Consider the following 19,342-nt stretch of genomic DNA (forward strand, 5'->3'; position numbering starts at 1 on the left):
TCTCACCACCACCCTCGCCGTCTAATCAGTCTTGAACACACACACATAACACTCACACCCATCTGACACACACACACACACACACACACACCAAAGTACTCACCCTTCCTCACACTGGGGCTCAGCCATCTCTTCAGTGTGATGTCACTGCTAATCCAAGCTTGGTTATCCGCTGGGCTGCAGTGCTGGCAGAGGGATGTGGGGAGGGGATGGAGTGAATTTGGGGGGGGGGGGGGGGGGGGGGGGGGGGTGTAATCAGGCACGTCATAAAGTCTTCTCTCTAAATACAACACTGCGCCCGGTCAAACTACAGCATATACACTAATGCTCACTGGAGTCCTAATATGGACACATAGTCCAGCTCTTGATAGGAGAGATAAAACACAGCTGCGAGCGTATTCATAGAGGCCTGCAGCTCCTATTCGAGGCGCACAGGAATCATTAGAGAGTCTGCTGGATTAAGCGCATCCTCCGAGCCCCCCCCCCCCCCCCCCCCCCGCCACCCCCCTTCCATCCCATGCATCCACAAAATGCAAGGCCTTTTTATTGACAGCTTGTCCAAAGAGAGGAATTACCCACATGGCTGAGGCCCTCGTTCCATATGGCACCAGGCTATTAACAAACATTAGTTGACTGTAATAGCAGCGGTATTAAATTCATTATCTTTTCAGATTGTATGTGAGGTGTGTGCATTTGTATGTGTGTGTTTGTGTTTGTGTGTGTGTGTGGAGCGAGTGTGCCCGTACACACACTCAATGCGTGCCAGTGTGTGTGATTAGAGAGTTCTAATGTTCCAGCTCTGGGGATTTGTAGCATAAGATAAGAACGGGCATTAATGGTGAATTGTGACGGTCCAACGGAGCAAAACTGTTGTTTGAAATGTGCGTATGTTTCCTTTTTACACTAACAATCACCACACGTTGGCTCACATTTTTGTTGCTGATTTTTTATTTTTTTTTAACTCGGCACGTTACAAATAAAAACCAGGACAGCCATGCATGAGGACACGGCTTACGAGACCACTGGGTGAAATTCTATCTATTTGATTTTGTATTTTCCTCACTTACCGCATATCTGTTTTAATCTTACCTTAAGCATCCTTGAAATGAGGTGTAATCCAGTTAAGCCCCTTTTGAATCTGCTTCACAGCCATATAACACCCATTCTTCACCCCATAAACATCCTCTCTACCAAACAGTTGCACACTGACAGTGTCCACAAGCCAAAATATACATACTGAGACAGTGAAAGATTAAAACTCTGCAGCGTTTGCTCTCGCATAAGAGCAGCCATGTTTACTTGGCATTTCCTGGGTTATAAACAGTTAAAACATACCACATATTTTAGACACTGCATGGTGCAGCAGATAGAAGAGCTGGACTGATAGTAAACCATATCAGTATCAGTGTATATGTTACTCAAGATTTAATAGGAAATTACTGTACAAAACGTCAGACTGGGTTAAAGGTCATTCAGAAGCGGTGATCCGAAGCCTCTCCTCCGGCTCTCGGTGATCCTCACGGACCCTCCAGGCACAGGTCAGGTCTCTGTGGCCTTCGGTGTACTCTCACATTTTGTCCACCATAGAAAACTGACTTTTCCCTATAAAATCTCTTGCTTTGTTTTGAATTAAAATATTGAATAAACTTTCAAATATCAGCCTTTAAAAAAAAAAAAAAAACAGTTTCAGCCAGGCGGCAATAAACTGTGAAAATATTCATTTGGATTTGCACCGAGGAGGACACTACTAACAAATGCACAGGAAGTCCACCACTTCCTGTCACGCATCTCCGTGACCCTCTTCTTTTACTCAGAAAATCACGGAGCAATATTGTGACTAAAAGTGAAAGCTGCAAGATAACAACAAGTGCTTGTATTAATATTCCAAACCTCAAATGTTAGGCCGATAGAAGGGAACAAAACAAGCCCATTTTCTATAAAATGTACATTTAGTGAGGCCTTGAACCAGAGAGTCTTCAGAGAGATTAATTCTCCTCTGTGATCCTGTTCTCATTACATCAAGCAGGGGACTCAAACACACATAATAACAGGGTGGACTGCTGTTCCTTTGTAACATGTGGCTACCTAAATGATCCTAAATAAGATAGATGACAAGGATAAAGCAAATTATAATCGGCATTCTGCACAATGGAGCATAATAGTCCGTAGAGAACAAGGGGACAACATACAGCGCTCCTGTTTCCATCGCCTGGAGCAGCACACCTAGTCGAGAGCAATTAAAATGAGAGGATTCAATTTTGTCAAACACCAGGAACCTCAGATAAATCTTGTATCTCATTTTCCAGCGGAGGACACTCCCTCACGTCGGCGCTATCGTGTTTGTTATGGTGTTTTTGAGGAACAGCTGGCTACTGACAGACTTGGAGAAACGGCCCCCTTCCCCAAAATCTTCCTAATCCCAATCATTTCAGTGTGAGACCCAGGGGTGAGAGAGACTGAGAGTCGGGTGAAACTGTGAATAAAAGATGGTCTCAGACTGAAAATTTAGACAGAGCAGTGGGGGATGGGGGGCGGGGGGGGGGGGGGGGGGGGGGGGCGAGACAGCACGTCTCTGCATGGTTTCCATGTGGGAGCAATCCACTTACTTGAACTGATAAAGATTTAATTAACACAAGACTCTGCAATTACTCCATAATTAAAGTAATTTTTCCTCTTGTTTGGATGAGTAGGCAAGACGCCACGTGTGCCTCTGTAAGAGCAAACGAGAGAAGAAGGGCACGAGGTGCTCAAAGAGGAAAACTCTGCCCCACTTTCGGAGTTTAATGCTCAATTTTGCCAAACCTATTTTCCCCGCACATGTTCTAATAAAATATTTGTATCAGCTTCTCTTTAGCCTGTGTTTATTTGCCTTTTATTTGACAACTCATTTGTTATTCATTGAGAAAGTAATAAGCTGAGTAGGCTGAGTACAAAGTATCATCAAGAGCCACATGAAATAGTAAATAGGGCCTGATATAATCGTAATCCTCTTCAAACTGCACCGCGTACAGCTTTGAATTGTGTAGTGCTACAGAGCAGGCTGCAAGCTAAGGCACAAACACGCCAAAGAAAAGTGCATTGATTTGGTTCGGCATTTCAAATGGGATGAATGAAGAGTGACTGTCCTGTGTTTGGTGTTTGACCTTGGGCCCGGATGAAGAACGACGCACTCAGCTCACAGCAAAACATTGGTAGGTGACGAAGACAGTCTCCTTAAGAAATAGTGACTAACAACACAGGACAGAAATAGTGAGGAATTAACAGCAGCATCCAACATGTGCCACCGTGCTGTGGCAGCCCAATTTGCTGGGGAGAAAAAAAAAAACAGCTGCCAAGTTTACTATTAAAAACCCAGGGAGACAAATGTGTCCTGCGTTTGCTTCTGAGGGCTGTATGTGCAGTTACTTAATTTACACGAGGGGGAGAGCACTATCGCTTATTTACAGATGATGATCTGCATATAATTTGCCTCAGTTGCATGCCGGGTAATTGAGGTAAATATCACAGCCTTCAACTTGCCAGCGAAGGTGTCCTGCTGATAGCTTGGCGCACAGCCTGCAGCCACCTGTGGCATTTCACATGTTAGGTCTCAGGGCAGACAGGACGCAAAGAAATACATAAAACTGAGGCTGAGCCCTCTGAATACAACCAGATGCTGGTATCTTCTGCTATGTGACAGCTGGGTGACAAACAGCTGTTGCTCCTTATGTTCCAACCTACATATTGCTTGCTGTTGTCAGGTAAGGATAAATAAACTTCAATCTAAAATATTTCATATTTAAATTTTCTGAAGACTGCAGTCGTCCACGAGGAGTTAAAGGAGCAAATGCTACACCGGCAACGTTTTGAAGCCACTGCTCTGCAAACAATTCTTATTTCACTATTATCACTATGCAGGTAACACTTTCCTCTTCTTATGCTGATAATTTTGGAAAAGGCACATTGCATCATGAAGGGGCACTCCGTCATTTTCGTACATGGAGGTCAGATTACTCTTCAAGCGGAGTACAAAGCAGCCTGTCATAAAATGTTTTCTGTTATTCTGCAGTAAACGTTCTGAAGCAAAAAAAAAAAAAAAAAAAATCCCAATGATGTCATCAGAGCTGGCGGGTAGAGGGACTAAAAGTCCGAATATTTCCACATCTATTGAATTGATTTTATTTTTTCTCAGTGTTTATGCAAGTGCAGTGCTAAATTACTGAAGTGCCCCTTTAACAGTTAATATCAACTTCATTTGGTGTATTAACTGACAAACCATACCTCTCAATACATCCCTTTTTTCTACAAGCAAAGTTCCCGTGTGTCTCGTGCACCATTTTCCAGAACGGGCCTTGGGTTGGTCAGCCATAATGTTTGTTATTTAACCAAATAGGAACTTTTTAGTACAGCTGGTACTGCTCAAAATATGACCAATGAAATGAAGTTCTGTGCATGTGAAAACCGACATCTGTTAGAAGCTAAATAGGATCAAAAAGGTGATGATAGCAGAACCGTGGTTTGGGTCAATTTATTATGAAGAGCAGCATCAGTGCTGCACGTGAACCTCACTTTCTTATCCAGGAAAGTGGTTCTAGAAAAAGAAAAAAGTATCCTTCCACTTTATTTGCATAACCCTGCCCTGCTTAAGGCAGGGGAGCCACCAAGTGATCTCAAAATTAGCATGCTGTCACCTTCAGTGTCTCTTCTGTCATTCAGAAAAACAGGCAAGTGTGCAGACATATGAACCCATTTCACATCTACTGCAGAAATGTTAATTAGAAAGCATGGCATCCCACAGCTCCATTCCTCTCCCAATGCCTAACTGACATGTTATGTATTTAAATCCCTTTCATGTGCCCTTATTATAGAAAAGATGAAGTCACATGCGAATGATGGAAAATGTCATCATCATCATCATCATCATCACCATCGTACAAGATTTTTACATGCAAATAAAAATAAAAGCAAAAATAAAGAAATGCACACAACTGTGCACATTTTTCGGGCGATGCGCCATGCCAGGATTTAAATAGGAAATAAAAGAATGTTATAATTAAATTGACTTCATAGGTAAAAGATTAATCAGTAAAAAACTTTAAATATATAGCCTACATGCATCTCTTCTGGTAGCCTAATTGCACATCCAGAGGCTTTTCAGTCATCTAAAGGCATGCCAATTCAATTTGTCTTGTTTCACTTATAGATGTGATGTATGTATACGGAGTCTTGTTCATAATAAACATCAAACTCTCATTTCTTTGCTCTGTGTTTTTAGCTATTGGATGCCGCAGGCTCAGTGGTTTGACGGGCAGAGTGCCAACAGCTCTATTGTTGAGGAAATAGTGCCCTCCGGTGGCTCCACGGGGAAACTACACCCTGAAAATACACAACAAGGCATGTTGTTACTCATGCAGTTCTTCTCTATGGGAAATATTAAGATGAGGCTGATAAGATAGAACATGAAATATGAATAAAACAGACTTCAAGAAAATTCTTTCCCTTATCTAAAAAAAAATAAATAGAAAATACTCTGATAGACTTATCAAAACTCAGCCATTTTAGCAACCAAGATAGCAGGGAAATGCTTATACAGAGGAATGATGATGAAACACATGTGTAACTGTGATTAAACATTACTGCTATGTTGGTTGTGTGCACACAGCTGAGACGTCTGGAGTTCAAAGGCAGGAGCTGAATAGAAACACGGCGCACAAATCAGTGGATCATTTTAAAATGGCCTGGAGTCCCTGAACGTTACTCACAACTATGAAATATAACCTGACTGTCAGTCAGGAAGAGAGAGAGAGAGAGAGAGAGAGAACTCGAACTCAGAGCATTTTTAAAAAATATTTTTATTCTTTGCAAAGGAGGCATTGGGAGCATCAGTGCGTTCTATGGCTTGTGTACAGAGTTCCTGTAGGAGACAAAATCATAGAACAAGCCCTTGGGTGAACTGCGGGCCCCACCCATGTTTACCGAGGAGGAATGTTTGAGGCTACTCTGCAGCTGTTACAGAACACGGTCTGAAAGCAATGGCCACAGTGTTTGAGCTCCAAGTGTTGGGAGGGAATGCTACTCTACAGTATGTGGCTTGGTGCTCCACCTTGCGTGGCAGTCACATAAAATCTGCTAAAGTCAAGCGATTTCAGGGAATTGGGAGAGGAGCGTAATGCAGCTGATATTTTTTTGTTTTGTTTTGTTTTTGAAGAATGCTAAGTGTGTTTTCTCTGAGGAAGGAAGCAGAAAGCAAAAATACTCCAGCAGTCCACCACTTCTGTAGAAGTTCAGTGAAGTCTATAGGAGCCCTTTACTCCGGTAGGAGTTTTGCCCCTCAGCTCTCGTAGGGAGAAAAATGTTGAATGCCGTAACGGGAACGTTTCCCCTCGACGTCTCCGGATTTGAATGCTCACGTTTGTATTTGCTAAGCCAGTGTCAGAACGGATGCCTTTGACTGCACTCTACATATGGGCACAGTCTGGTGAAGCGAACATCGCAGAAGAATGCACAGATTCGTCCCAGATTCTTTAGTCTCAATTCATCTGCTACTTTGTTTTGGACAACTTGACTCATCCGCACACAATGGAACTTAACAAATTTGGCATGGAGAGCGATAATATCATTGTTCCCGTGAACAGCCTTGACTGTAATCCAGAGCTGTCAACATTCCACCACGGCAGCAGCAGTTTGGGTTTAGGATTGTTTACAGAAACACTTTGGATTGGAGAAAGAGTGGCCGCTAACATCTCGCATGTGGAGAGAAAAACAGCTCCTCCTTATATTTGGTATAATCTCTGGATGCTGCTGAGACTGTGCCCAGGTTTGACAGCGTACAAATCATTGGATCAGGCCCAGCGTGGGATAAAGCTAACAACAGTGCAGATTGAATACAGTACGTGTGTGTGTGTGTGTGTGTGTGTGTGTGTGTGTGTGTGTGTGTGTGTGAGGGAGGGAGGGACACAGCCAGCGAGCGAGCAGGTGCGCGGTGGATGCGTACGGTCGTACGGGTCCTCGTACAGGTTTACCTGCCAGCAGACCTTACCTTTACCAGCGCGGCCGCTGAGAAAGCGAGTCGTGCAGCTGCAGCGCCACCGGTGAGGCGAGTCGACGTGTTTCAGTACATTCATTGTCAAACCCTGCGACCTTGTTTTTAATTCCTGTGTTCTCTGTGGTAGCGGGGTTTTTTTTGTTTTTGTTTTTTTTGGGATGGTGGGCGAGATCATAGAAAGGGGATTGTGGAGAGGGGGGGGGGGTAAATGATGCAGGGCCATTCAAACGGCCCAAGGGCACCCACACGGTCCGGCCCACACGCATACACACAAGCACACACACACACACACACTCCAACATTCTCACGCACACATTATATATGCAGGAGAAAAATATATTAACATTTGCATTACAAAACAGTACAAGGGCCTCAGTGTAGTAAAATACCTCTCGTGTCAGAATCCACGTTGGGTTATCGGTTCCTTATGTCCACTGTATGCAAAACTATCTCTCTCTTTACCATCAACAAAATATCTTTTCTCATCTATGAAAAATATCCCCATTGTTTCATGGGATTCGAGGCACTGGATTATATCTCTGTACATACAAAAAGTCTTCTTCACCCCCTCAAAGTTTGTTTTCGGCTACTGCAAGCCACCTCCGGAGAGCTACATGATTTGGATGCCATGAAGGGTGAAGGGCCAAGAGGCCAATGGGAAGCGTTTAACTAGTTAGCCATCAAACCCCACGTTTCTCCTGGCTTTTCTCTCAGCCAACAGTCCAGCTGTCTGGCTCTGTAAAAACTTTGTCTCAGGCCCGCCAGGAACTGAACTATACCCCCCCCCCCATCTTCCTACCCCAACAGACCCAACTACACCTGCTCACTGTTATTTGGTTCAGTCTTGATTCGTGCATAAAAGTCAGTTCATTCCTTCTACGACCTTAACTTTACGGCCCTCCGATGGAAAACCCAGCAGGCGTTGTAGTTTCAACAGCTCGGTGCTGGCGCCTCGTTCAAAGCGGTTAAAATAGTATTTCATTCAGGAGGAGCTGGACTTTTGTGGTCCAGTGTGCTCCGCATGCCTGTCTCCCACAGCGGCCATGCAAACGGCCACAGAGCGCCCCGAACAATCCATAATGGCTCTCTGTTGTGCAGAATCCACAGTATATGAACAGAACTTGAAAAAGACTTACTCCTTTCCACAGCTGGCTTACACGAACAAAAGAAAGCACGAAATAATCGGAACAGTTTCACAGCATGTTGGCATTCCCGTCTAATCTCCGGTGGAGCAGGGCCCTCGGCTCAGTCCACCGGACCCTGGAAGATTAGCTTGGAACAGCCCTGAGTGAGGCTGAGCTGGGTGGCACAGAAGGGGCAGGCGGCGTGGAAGGCGTGGGTGCCGTGAGGCAGCGGGATCTCCGCCCAGTACTTCACGGACTTCTCCGAGCACACGTGTCCACACGGCACGAAGGCGTGCGTGGGTGCACCCGTGTCCACGTAGAAGGCCGGCTCGCAGCCCAGCCACAGAGGAACGTAGGGCCCCACCACCCGGCACATGGGACACTCCCGCTGAGCGCCGTGCTCCTGCTCCGAGCGGTGGCCCCAGTTGTGGTAGCCGTGCACGTGACCGCACGCCAGGTAGACCCAAGGCTGCTTGTCCTCCAGGGAGGAGAGGGCGCGGCTGCGTTGCATGCTGGGGAAGGCGAGCGTGTTGAGACCTACGGGGCACTGGGGCCGCGCCGCATTGATCTCCTGCCGGAGAGCCTCCAGGTGCTTTTGGGTGGGGGTGTGAAAGAGGCCTTCGGCGGTGCGCCACAACAACGTGGCTCCACAGAGATCCACCAGGGAGCCGTCCTGCAGTATGTTGCTCTCATTCTCCACCTGGGGAGGGCGACGTAGCAGACACACCTTCAGTTTTGCTTACGATCATAACAACGCCATTTTCATTCGTGACTGAAACATCTGCTGTACGCGCTGCAATCGTGTCACAGTCACACCGCATGCTGTGTAGAGACAGTACATGTGCAGCTACTGACCAGTTTGCCCGGGGTCTGTGCTGAGCGCGTCTCCCTCAGCGTGTAAACATCCCCACAAACAGAGATCTCTCTCCACACGCCGGGCTTGGACTCTTCCGTGAAGCCGCCCCTCGGGTGCATCACCAGCACGCCATTGGTCGTGAGGCCGTCCATGTGACCGTCGGGGTTTTTCCATTTCGCAGCTTTCTCCTGTAGGCGACGGAGAGCAGAGACGATGACGCAAACCGACGTGTTACGTGGCATTCCACGCTTTACATAACGCTTCATAATACAAAAATAATTCCTTATCTGGTTTCAGTTTATGGCTCCGAGAACACTTAAAACTACACACACACACACACACACACACACACACACACACACACACACACACACACACACACACACACACAAATCCTAGATGTCACAAAGCAGCATAAGTGGAGATACTGTATGACCACCACCGCGCAGTAACCAGTAATTACCCCGAGGAAGATGTTTTTGGAAGAGTCAAACCCGGCTGCGTAGATGCGAGCGGTGAAGGGCGGGTTGCGCTCGCAGACGACGCGGCAGGCGAAGCGGGAGATGGTGCTCTGTGTGATCGGAGTCTCCTCGCCCTCCTGGCCTCCCGCTACTGTGTCGGTGACCACGAAGTCTATGGGACTCTCAGTGGAACGCCCGATCTACAAAAACAACACAGCCATTAATCGTTACGATGCTGCGTCGTTACGCAGGGTCTCGTGATCTCTGGTCGGCGTGTTGGGCCGGATGAAGAGAGCTTCTTCTCAGCTCCCTGCAGACTTCTGAAATCCGAGCTCTTCTGCATCCTGCTTGTTGAGCCTGTTGCCAGTTTGGTGCAATTTGACGTTCGGATGACGGCGCACAAAATCAAAATCATGTTGCTTTGTGTGTATGTGTGGCAATAAATGCTGAGACATTATACATTTTACTATGTTTCTTTGCAGCGGTTTGTGCAGCTTTAATATATAGAAATGTTGACGCCCTGTTTTAAGTAGACCATAGACACTGAAAACACCCCTCAAGCTGAACAAACAGGGGCAAAAAAAAAAAAAGCATTTCCCCTTTCATTTCCTCATTTTCTTCTCATCTCAAATCCCCCCCCCTCCCCCCCCCTGTTCTACTTTTGGGATGATTTTCCCTTCTCTGCTGCATCTGTGTTTCCAGCGTTGGTCAAAGACAAACGGACAGCACAGTACAGGACTGATTGTGAAGCACGTGCCTGCTTTGCTAACTTCCCTCTGGTCATCATCTCCTTGCTGTACATTCAGATTAATGCTACAGACGGAGCAGCTGACAGGGCACATGCCCGCCCTGGCAGAGTGCAGGGAAGACAGAGCTGCCAGTATCCTCATTAACTATAGAGCCAATTAGTCCAGTTGGTTAAACCATTCGTGAATCAACGGAGAATAAAATATTGCAAATATTTTGATGATCCCCTCATTATCCAGGCATTTTTCAAGCAAAAATTCTAAATATTCACTGGTTACGGCTTCTCAAGGCAGAGGTTGTGATAATTATCTTGATTATGTACCGTATCAAACTACATATCTTTGGGTTCACTCTACTTAGTAATACAGTAATCAAATGGTAAAGGACTCGACGGGTCAATCAAACGCCTTCGATGTATCGTAATGACGGCGTACAACCGTGTAGGTGAACTGGTGTTTACCTGAAACATGTCCGTGTCTTTATCATGGCAGTACTCCACCACCACCGTCTGGTTCCTGGAGAGTGTGTAGGAGATGCTGTGTTGACCTTTACAGTTCACAGCCTGAAATATGACAAACAACAAAATTCAGATATTTAGTTGGAAGTTGAAGTGTGAGCACATAACAACAGAGCAGTGTTTTTATCGCCTTGGTAACGTCAGGAGGCAACCTTTCATGTCTCGGTTGACATCTTTAACACCGGATCTGAAAGTGAAAGAAGGTTCACAAACAGGAACTGCACTCAGAGATACTTTGCGCAATCATAGCATCGTTGGTGAGGTTAAATTAAAGACCAGGGCCAAAGCAAACCCACTATTAACAACACAGCACTCAGTTGACGAGTAATATCCTAAAGGTTCAACAACAACTACAGTGCTCGTTGGAAGGAAACATGTATTTGTCCTTATTTTTGCCCTGTTATTTACAATGAAAACATTTAACAGGCTTTTTAGTACACATTATTAGTGTCACATGAAAACCACAACTCGTGGCATAATAACTTCATTATGTTTCTTAAAACTGAAGATCTGAGGCAGGAATTTTTGGAGGAGGAACAGAGACGAGTGTGGAAAGTCACACTCCCATGACAGTGACCATAAAGTGCCCGCTGGCCTCAGTTAACACAAGCTCGCCTACCAGCTGAACTGCCTCAATCAGTGGAGGAGAGGAAGGGTGGGTTACAGCCCGGGCCCAGCCATCAACACTTCACCACATGCCACTATCATCCTGCTCTAATCTGCAAATTCCATTTCCCAAAACATCCCCCCCTCCTCCCCCTTCCCTGCACACTCTTTGTCACGTGCGAGAGGGAAACAGGGAGACAGAAAGTGGGTCATCAGAGCTGCCACGCTCTGCTGTAACACCCGAGACAGACGGGGACAAATGTCATCATCGCATGTCGTCTTGTCTCGACTGTGCTGCTACATACAAATGCTGCTCCACCTGTTCAAACAGCCAAAGGAAGTTCACTCCAAACGGAAAGATAAGATTTTTAAAAGCACCACACACACACACACACACACACACACACACACACACACACACACACACACACACACACACACCCCTCCACCTCCTGAAGTTGAAGGAGTCAGAATGAAAATGCTCTGAATAGGAGGTTGGCGGTGGCATCATGGGAGTTCCACATTATCCGTCATGAACGCCAGAGTGTGCTCAGACACGTGAGCGCTCCCTCGCAGCCGCGGAGCATTCTCAGTTCATCCGTATGCTGCACTGTGAGGGAGCAAGAGTGGGTTGGAGGGGAAAGAGGGGGGGCTGCCAGAGAAAAGAGGGAGATGGCTTGTTTTATTTTTTTTACTCCTTCTCACCGCCCTGTCTGTCTCCTAAGGAATGGCTATTTCTGACTGTGTGTACAGCTGGGAATAGAGGGTCAGCCTTAGCAACAACTTCCTCCCGAGTGCACCCTCCTGCTCCCAGGCCTGGTAACAGGGTGGCAGATAGGAACAGCGTTAAAGAAGGGGGAAGAGGTCACATTAGTTCCCATCACTGAAACAGCCTGCGACTAATTGTCTAAATTGCTGTGTTGTGCAAACAGCCACTTCAAATGCGACTTGATTTTTCAGTGCAAACTGTCTGAGAAAGTATTTGCAGTATGGAGCAGCCCAGCAGGCAGCTGAGACTTACATGGAATAATGCACACTCTTTGCCATGAAAAGACTTCTGTCACGGGGGAAAAAAAAAAAAAAAAAAAAAAAAAAAAAAAAAAAACTTTGAGCAGATAGCAGGAGTCAAGTTCCACAAGGTGACAGTAACCTGAACCAGAGGGCCTTCGGTCAGGGAGCTAAACGCCCCACAAATGTCAGAAATATCCGCCTCCAAGAGGTGCAGAGGTAAGCAGGTCTTCTTTTTGTTTGGCAGTCTTGCCTGGGAACCGAAAGGCAGGAATGCAAGAAGGCAAACGTGTTATACTGGAAGTAGCATTTTCCAGCAGACACTCCTGTGCAAAGAGACTCTTTGAGGCCCTGCTAGGAATCACAGAGATTGTACTGGAAATGTCAACATTAAAGTCTGCCAACAATAATGTAAAGTTTTTACGACACCTTCCACAAGCCACTGAAAAGCCAGAGTTTTGTTTTTCAAGATTTTTCCTCCCACTCCTTAGTTCAACAATATGAATGGAATTCAAATCAACTACACAAAAAAAATACAAAATCTAATCTACTCATTTATATTGAAATGAAACACTCGTCTGCTGCTGCCTCAGTAATATATTTACATACTTTCATATTGTTTATTCCTAAAATACACATCACAAGACAAGCAGGCCGTTGTTCATTGCCACTGAAAGAGCGTCTGTTTATTAGATCGATAATTCCGCCTTTGTTGTGTACCTTGCTGGCCTGGGGTGTGTTGAGGATGTGCACAGTGCTTGGCTTAACACCGTTGGCTTTGGTCCTCCTGTATAGCGCAAATCTGCTTTTCCGTCTCCCCCGATCTCCATTGGGCAAAGAGCCATTGTACCTGTCGCAGAGGGGGGGGTGGGGTGGAGAGAAAGGACAGCAGACACACAGTTAATTCTGTCTGTAGGAAAATGCAAACAGTTTTTTGTCGTGCGCAAAAAGATGTGTCTAATGAGATTTACCGGCAAAATTCTTGTAATCATATAACAAGTAAACGGGGAGAATTAGAAACATTCATGTGTTTTGAAAAGGAGCTTTGCCACGCATTACATCACTGGCAATCTAATGCACCCTATTAGTAAACTAAGCGTTACCTTGGATAATGTCTCTTATTGCATAATGCGCTGTGGTGCTGGTGATTTGGGAGAGCGTGCTCTGTGTAAACTGCAGCTGTTCTTTTTGCTCGGTGTCCCGGGCAGGAGCAGATTTTAAGATGCACGTCAGGTTTGCGAACACTTTGGAAGCGCACAGACGGGGCGGAGAACTCACTCCCAAGACCAAAACACTCCCTCTCGCAGCAGAATTGTATACACGGATACAGAAGGCTGTACAGTTTCACTTTCTAAGCCACAGCACGATCAGAAAAGCCTCCGAGAAGGTTTCTATTCTCCGTTTCCGAAATCACTTTCTTCCAGTCTGCTGGGAGGCACCTCGCCTGGTGAATGAAGAAGCCCCTTCCGGTAGGACTGGTCTTCTCTCCATCCACCAGCTGGTTCCTACAGCTGGGACACCCCATGCTCTCCTCCTATCCAACACACAGACCTTCTGTCACACACTCGCATGCAACCGCCGTGCGCTGAACGGGCACTTTGGCAAAACGGAACTATTTACATGAACAGCCACAAGTTTGCATGCCGATGCATTTGGGGGAAATGATTCTACCAACCTCTGCATACAAATCGGACATTTCTCCTCTTTGTTGCAACACAAAAGCCACGGAGTCTCCTTCTGCTGCTCCCTACCTCCCTCCCAAGCTAGTCCACCTGTCCCATGTCTCCACACGGCTGGTCAGGCATGGAAACACATGGTCCCAGTCAGCACAGTGCACAAAGCTGGCCTGTAGGACAAGCCACCCACAGAGAGCTCGAGAGGCCCTGGATTATTCTGTGGACAAACTAATACACACTAACAGAGAAGAGGAGGAAAATCATAAAATCATAGCTGAAACAAGTGTTTTAAAATGTTGAAATGAACCCCTAAAGCCTTTCGATTTTACTTTTAATGCTGATAATTGTCTAATAGTAGTTTTCTTTTACCTATTGCTTTAAAAATACATTCAGGAGAGAAAAAAAATGTGCTTCTATGGTGTGTCTATTAATCAGACATAATAAACAGATTCATCTTGCATGTTATTTTAATTCAAAAAGAAATCCATACGGGAGAGAAATAATGACGATCTCTCATTAATAAACATACTTCTGAAGCGAATTCAACAGTGAGCTTACTCCAGTTTCATCAGGCCTGTCCTAGAAACTCCCTCCACCTAAATAAAGACCGGTCGGGCCGACATATCGCTCCGATGCCAAATCAGGTGACGGAGCCGACTACCTGCGCCTGAATGTCTCACATAAAGCGCACAATCAGATGATATGGAGCTTAGCATCTTCACCATGATGAATCCTGACTGCGGAATATAACCCCAGCTCAGTAAGAAAGGCCACACATGCTTTCAATTATTCATCATTACATTGGAGGAACAATATTCTGTCATCCAGGAACTGCCACCGTCACATTTGCTAGGACAGGCTCTTTAAAGCTGCGCTCCAACTAATTGTGATCGCGTTCCCTTTTGACCTGTGCCAGACAGACAGCGGCTTTACCTTCCAATACTTAGAAGCAGGGATTAGAAGACTCTGGCGTATCACCTATCCTGCAGGGTTGCGGTAAAGAGCCAAGAGTGCCTCCTACCTCTTATGCAGGAAAAAAAAAAAAAAAAGCTACTGTTCCCAGAATGAGGAGGGGATATGCTGAAGAGCTGTGACACTCGTTAGGATGACAGGGAGGCGAAGGGTGGACTTTAAGGGTCACAGAAGACGGCACGGAGGTCAGCTGACCCTTCAAAGTAAGACTACAGCCTACTAGTGCTTCTATCTAAACTGTACAAAAACATCAGTAGCACATCATAACAACGGGAACATGGTGAATTAAAAAGAGATTCAGGCAGCGACACCAAAAGGATGGCTGTTCTTCTTAAATGAATGGGATGTCTTAAAAAAAAAAAAAGAAAGGGCCTTACATTTCAACAAGCTGTGACAGTCCGTACCAAAGATGTCCCTAAGTTGATTTGTGCGCTTCCTTTACCAAGATTTTCTTTAGGGTGAAATGTAGAGAGTTGGATCAATAGGCCTAGTCTCCCAGCCACAATGGACAGAGGAAGCAGAGGAGAGGCAAAGGCAGTCCTGATCAATCCATCCTTTCATTTCCAGGATACCCACGCAACCCTCCCTCCTTTCACTGACCAGCACCGAGCCAATCAGCCCCAGCAGAGATGGAGGTGGCGGGTGGGGGGGCGAGGGGAGTGGGGGGGGGGCAGCCATGCAAGTAATAAGAGCCACCACGGTCATGGCAACAAACCACTGAGGGAACTGCTGCTCAAACAAGCTTTGTTCCATGCTGTCAGCTATCTTGTCTACCATCGGTTTTATCAATGGGATGTGATGTCATGGCAGTGATTATACACCCGTCACATCTGATTTACGTATGTGTCTTCACGTCAGGAGAGAGAACAAAAGCATCAAACGTGCCACATGCTCAGCCTCGGGGTAATAAAGCAGTCAGCACTTTTCGTCCCTTACAATAAGCAGTATGACTGCGAGTGTACGGGTGGAGGGTGGAGGGTGGAGGTGCAAAACCACTCTGCTCTGTGTGTAACCTTCATAACCAGCTCATTTCAACGGATGCTGTATAAACTACATCCACACAGCACCCATAAATATTAACTACGAGTTTTAATAGCCGGCCAAAGTCTGTCACTGACGACACGGCAGGTGTTTTCCATCATCTGTAGCAGCTGTTGTCGACGACACTTCAATATGAACATGATTGTTTCGACGGATAATCGTTTCTCTTGAACAAATCCTGACAGCAAAACGCAGCAGTGGTTTTGAAATAGTTTGGATATAAACAATGGAAAAAGTCACACCAGTTTTAGTCCATAACCAGATGAGACATGAATACTGATGCCACAATATTTGCTTGGTATTTTTTCACTGTTTAAAATTATGAAAAACAATTGGCAATTTGAAAGTTAAAAGTATCATTGGCAGAACAATAGAATCTATATTAAGAAGAATAAGTGTTGTTTTTCCAAGCAAAGCTTTTCTTAATTAAAAACAATAGCTTGAAATTAAATAGTCATGTGGTAAGAACTGTGAAAACACAAGAGAAGAAGATTGCCTTCATAAAGTCATCTAAAACCTGAAAAGTTTTGATCAGGAACTATCAGATAGTTTAACAAGATATAATTACTCACTTGATCACAACTCTCAACTCTTGACAGTATACCAGAAACAAAAAAAACAATGGGGAACTATTTTGATAATTAATATGAGCAATGATTTAAGTTATAAAACAGTCATTGAGCTTCTCAGTTGTGAGGATTTTCTTCTTCTTTTGTATATTGTATTAAAATGGGTGAATTTTTGTTTGGAAAGATTTAGAAAATTGTAATGGGAATGTTTTAACCAATATGATTAATCAATAAAGAATAATTTGATACCTATCAGTGCCGTGGACATATTTTGTTTGTTTTACCAATAAGTATGACAGTTCTACACCAGCTCGACAAAATAATTACCGGCAAACGTTTATGCATCAATATTGTAACAATATTTCAACAAGTTTACTGATATATTTATTTTATTTTATTTTTTTTATTTTATGCACTTTATTAATCCCCGAGGGGAAATTTCTTCAACAAAGACGTACCGAGACACAAACAACAAAGATATTTCAAAGTGCTATTTACAGAAAAAGTATCTTAACTAAACAACCTATGAAAGAAAACTGCAGCCACATTAGAGCTGCAACAATTAGTTGAGTAATTGATTAGCTGACAGAAAATTAATCTCAGACCATTTTGATTATTGATGTACTGTTTGGCATAATGTTTAATAATAAAAAAAAAGTAAAAAAAAAAAGTAAATAAATCTCCTTTTCCAGCTTCTTAAAGATGAATATCTTCTGGTTCCTTAAGTCACCATGATAATAAACTGAATATCTTTTTGTTGAGGACTGTTAGGCCCCACCTGGGGGCTTTTCTCCATTTTCTTTCAATTTAAAGATTGAAGATTAAGATTGATTGAAGTGATCCATTCATCAAGAAAATAACTGACAAGATTAGTAAATCTAAATAAATACTTATTAATGGCAGCCCTAATCCACAGAGAGTTTGGACCTGGCAGCTATAGGGCAACACAACAATATACAGTGTACCATGAGATAACAGTGTCTTTAATCCCAGAGAATGTGTTATATAACATGATGTGAATAATGATGCATCATTACGGAGGACTTGACCCACATCCCCCACTGCTAAGCTGAGTGTCTTACCTGGTCATGAGTGAAGCTCCAGACGTCAACATTTGGAGTCGGAGCGAGAAAGTTGTGCGGATTTTAAACCACTCCGTGCAAACAATAGTCTGCAGGCCATGTTTTTGCTGCTTGCATTGCGCAGGACTACAAAAGTCTGACGTGTACCGATAGCGCTGAGAAAACAAAAAAAAAAGAAAAAGGAAGCAGTCTCCTGGGAGCTGGGGGGGGGGGAGGAAGGAAGGGGACCATCCCCACTTCCGAATTCCTGAAACCCCGTGAATCCAACTTTAAGGTGGGAAGGAGCTCCTCTCGGTCATCGAGCTGCTGAGCACGAGATTCATTTCACAGCGTTTCCTAAAGTTGTCCTGCACGGAGCTGTTTGGTGGTCACCGGGGGGGACACATCGCCATCAACTTCAAAACCTACACATTTCTGACTGCGCACGTGTCTATATTTGTGGAGTAACGTGAGCTCCCGAGTTTGTCAACTAGGCGCTTTCCCTGAATATATTTATATATTAACACGTCACCTGTGTAAAAGTGGATTTTTTTTTTCTTTTACCTTACATGAAAATAAAAGTTATTTCACCTCTTATTTTTATTTGTTTTTACTTGCAGTCCCGTTGGTAAGTTACCAAACTTAAAAGATGAACACTCGCTCTCCTGTTCACTTGAAAAAAAAAAGATATTCAAAGATAAAATTAAAAAAAAAACATAACAGCTGCTCAACTTACCCCAGGACCACCAGCTCCCCGTACTTCACCGGGTCTTTGGACGGGGCGCAGTGCTCCTCTTGGCTCGACGAAAACATGAGGCTTCCCTGGCTTCACTGAGGGGAAACGCTGGCTCTACAGTAATAACAACGGCTGGCGGATCACCCCCCCTCCCTCCTCCCAGAACTCCCTTCAAATACCGCGACGCGCTCTCATTTCAGGTACGTATACACCCAGCAGCCGTGCGCCCACCCGAAACCACTTTCCTATAAATAAACTGGTCTCTAACTTCCTCGGCGTGACATCGCAAAAAAACGTGAACTTACTTGGCGGTTGAATCCGCTCTAACGCGCACACAAAAAACAGCGAGGAGCAGGGCCGGAGCGTACCATTCGCTTGTTCTTTACTTTTGTGTAGGGGTGGTCCGCTTACCTTCTCTGAACTTAATCCGGGATTTCTGGCAAAACTTTTTGTCGTGAATAGTTATTTCAATGCATTTGGATAATCGCTTTAAAAATATTTTGCGTTTAATTTATCTCTGGAGAAATTGTGTCATGGAAGCGAGAGTGCAACAGTCCTTTTAGGACCCCACCCCCCCCTCGGAAGATCCATGGATCGCACCTTCTGTTATGTAAACAAAGAGTACAATCTGGGAATTCTTAAAGGGATCATACTTTTTCTGATATGTTAGCAAAGTTTCCAGTTTAATACATCTTAACGAAAATAAGGGTTTGCTCATTTTTATTTTATTTTTTTGGATGTGCGAGCCTCCTCGCATGCACCTCCCAGGGCTCACTGCTGTTTCAGAGAAATGTCTCATTTTATAAATCTGAAAATGCATGAAGTTAAACAGGCCCAATGGATCGTGCTGAATATTGGGCAACACATGGTGAAAATAATCCTTCTGGTACATTTCCTGACTGAGATAACACGCAGAGAGTGAAAAGATGGTGAAATCAGATTTG

The 19,342-nt window shown here is 44.7% G+C and overlaps 1 protein-coding gene across 3 annotated transcripts; it reads right to left on the minus strand.

The window, feature by feature from the left end:
• Window positions 1-5,813: 5,813 nt before the first annotated feature.
• On the minus strand, window positions 5,814-18,711 carry peli2 (pellino E3 ubiquitin protein ligase family member 2). Of its 3 annotated transcripts, XM_069152172.1 has the most exons (7): window positions 18,399-18,485; window positions 14,019-14,257; window positions 13,064-13,193; window positions 10,673-10,774; window positions 9,468-9,665; window positions 9,004-9,192; window positions 5,814-8,848 (listed from the first exon to the last, which is right to left on the minus strand). In XM_069152172.1, the coding sequence occupies exons 2-7, from the start codon at window positions 14,024-14,026 to the stop codon at window positions 8,270-8,272; spliced, it is 1,206 nt and encodes a 401-aa protein (XP_069008273.1). In that variant the 5' UTR covers window positions 14,027-14,257; window positions 18,399-18,485; the 3' UTR covers window positions 5,814-8,269. The 3 variants fall into 3 exon arrangements, with proteins under 3 accessions (XP_069008273.1, XP_069008271.1, XP_069008272.1); XM_069152170.1 differs by lacking the exon at window positions 14,019-14,257 and having other exon boundaries at window positions 18,399-18,711; XM_069152171.1 differs by lacking the exons at window positions 14,019-14,257; window positions 18,399-18,485 and adding an exon at window positions 17,684-18,361.
• Between the last annotated feature and the right edge of the window lie 631 nt (window positions 18,712-19,342).

The sequence above is a fragment of the Embiotoca jacksoni genome, unplaced genomic scaffold, assembly GCF_022577435.1.
Source record: "Embiotoca jacksoni isolate LCO1_2020_lvr unplaced genomic scaffold, fEmbJac1.0.p SCAF_18, whole genome shotgun sequence".
Taxonomy (NCBI): Eukaryota; Metazoa; Chordata; class Actinopteri; family Embiotocidae; genus Embiotoca; species Embiotoca jacksoni.

Bases quoted from the DNA above. Each gene is read 5' to 3' on its own strand.
- peli2 (XM_069152170.1), bottom strand. From the start codon at position 18,475: ATGTTTTCGTCGAGCCAAGAGGAGCACTGCGCCCCGTCCAAAGACCCG. The intron at 10,775-13,063 runs GTACACAACAAA...GTCATATTTCAG, and splicing joins ACACACCCCAGGCCAGCAAG to GCTGTGAACTGTAAAGGTCA. The intron at 8,849-9,003 runs GTCAGTAGCTGC...CGCCCTCCCCAG, and splicing joins CACAGACCCCGGGCAAACTG to GTGGAGAATGAGAGCAACAT.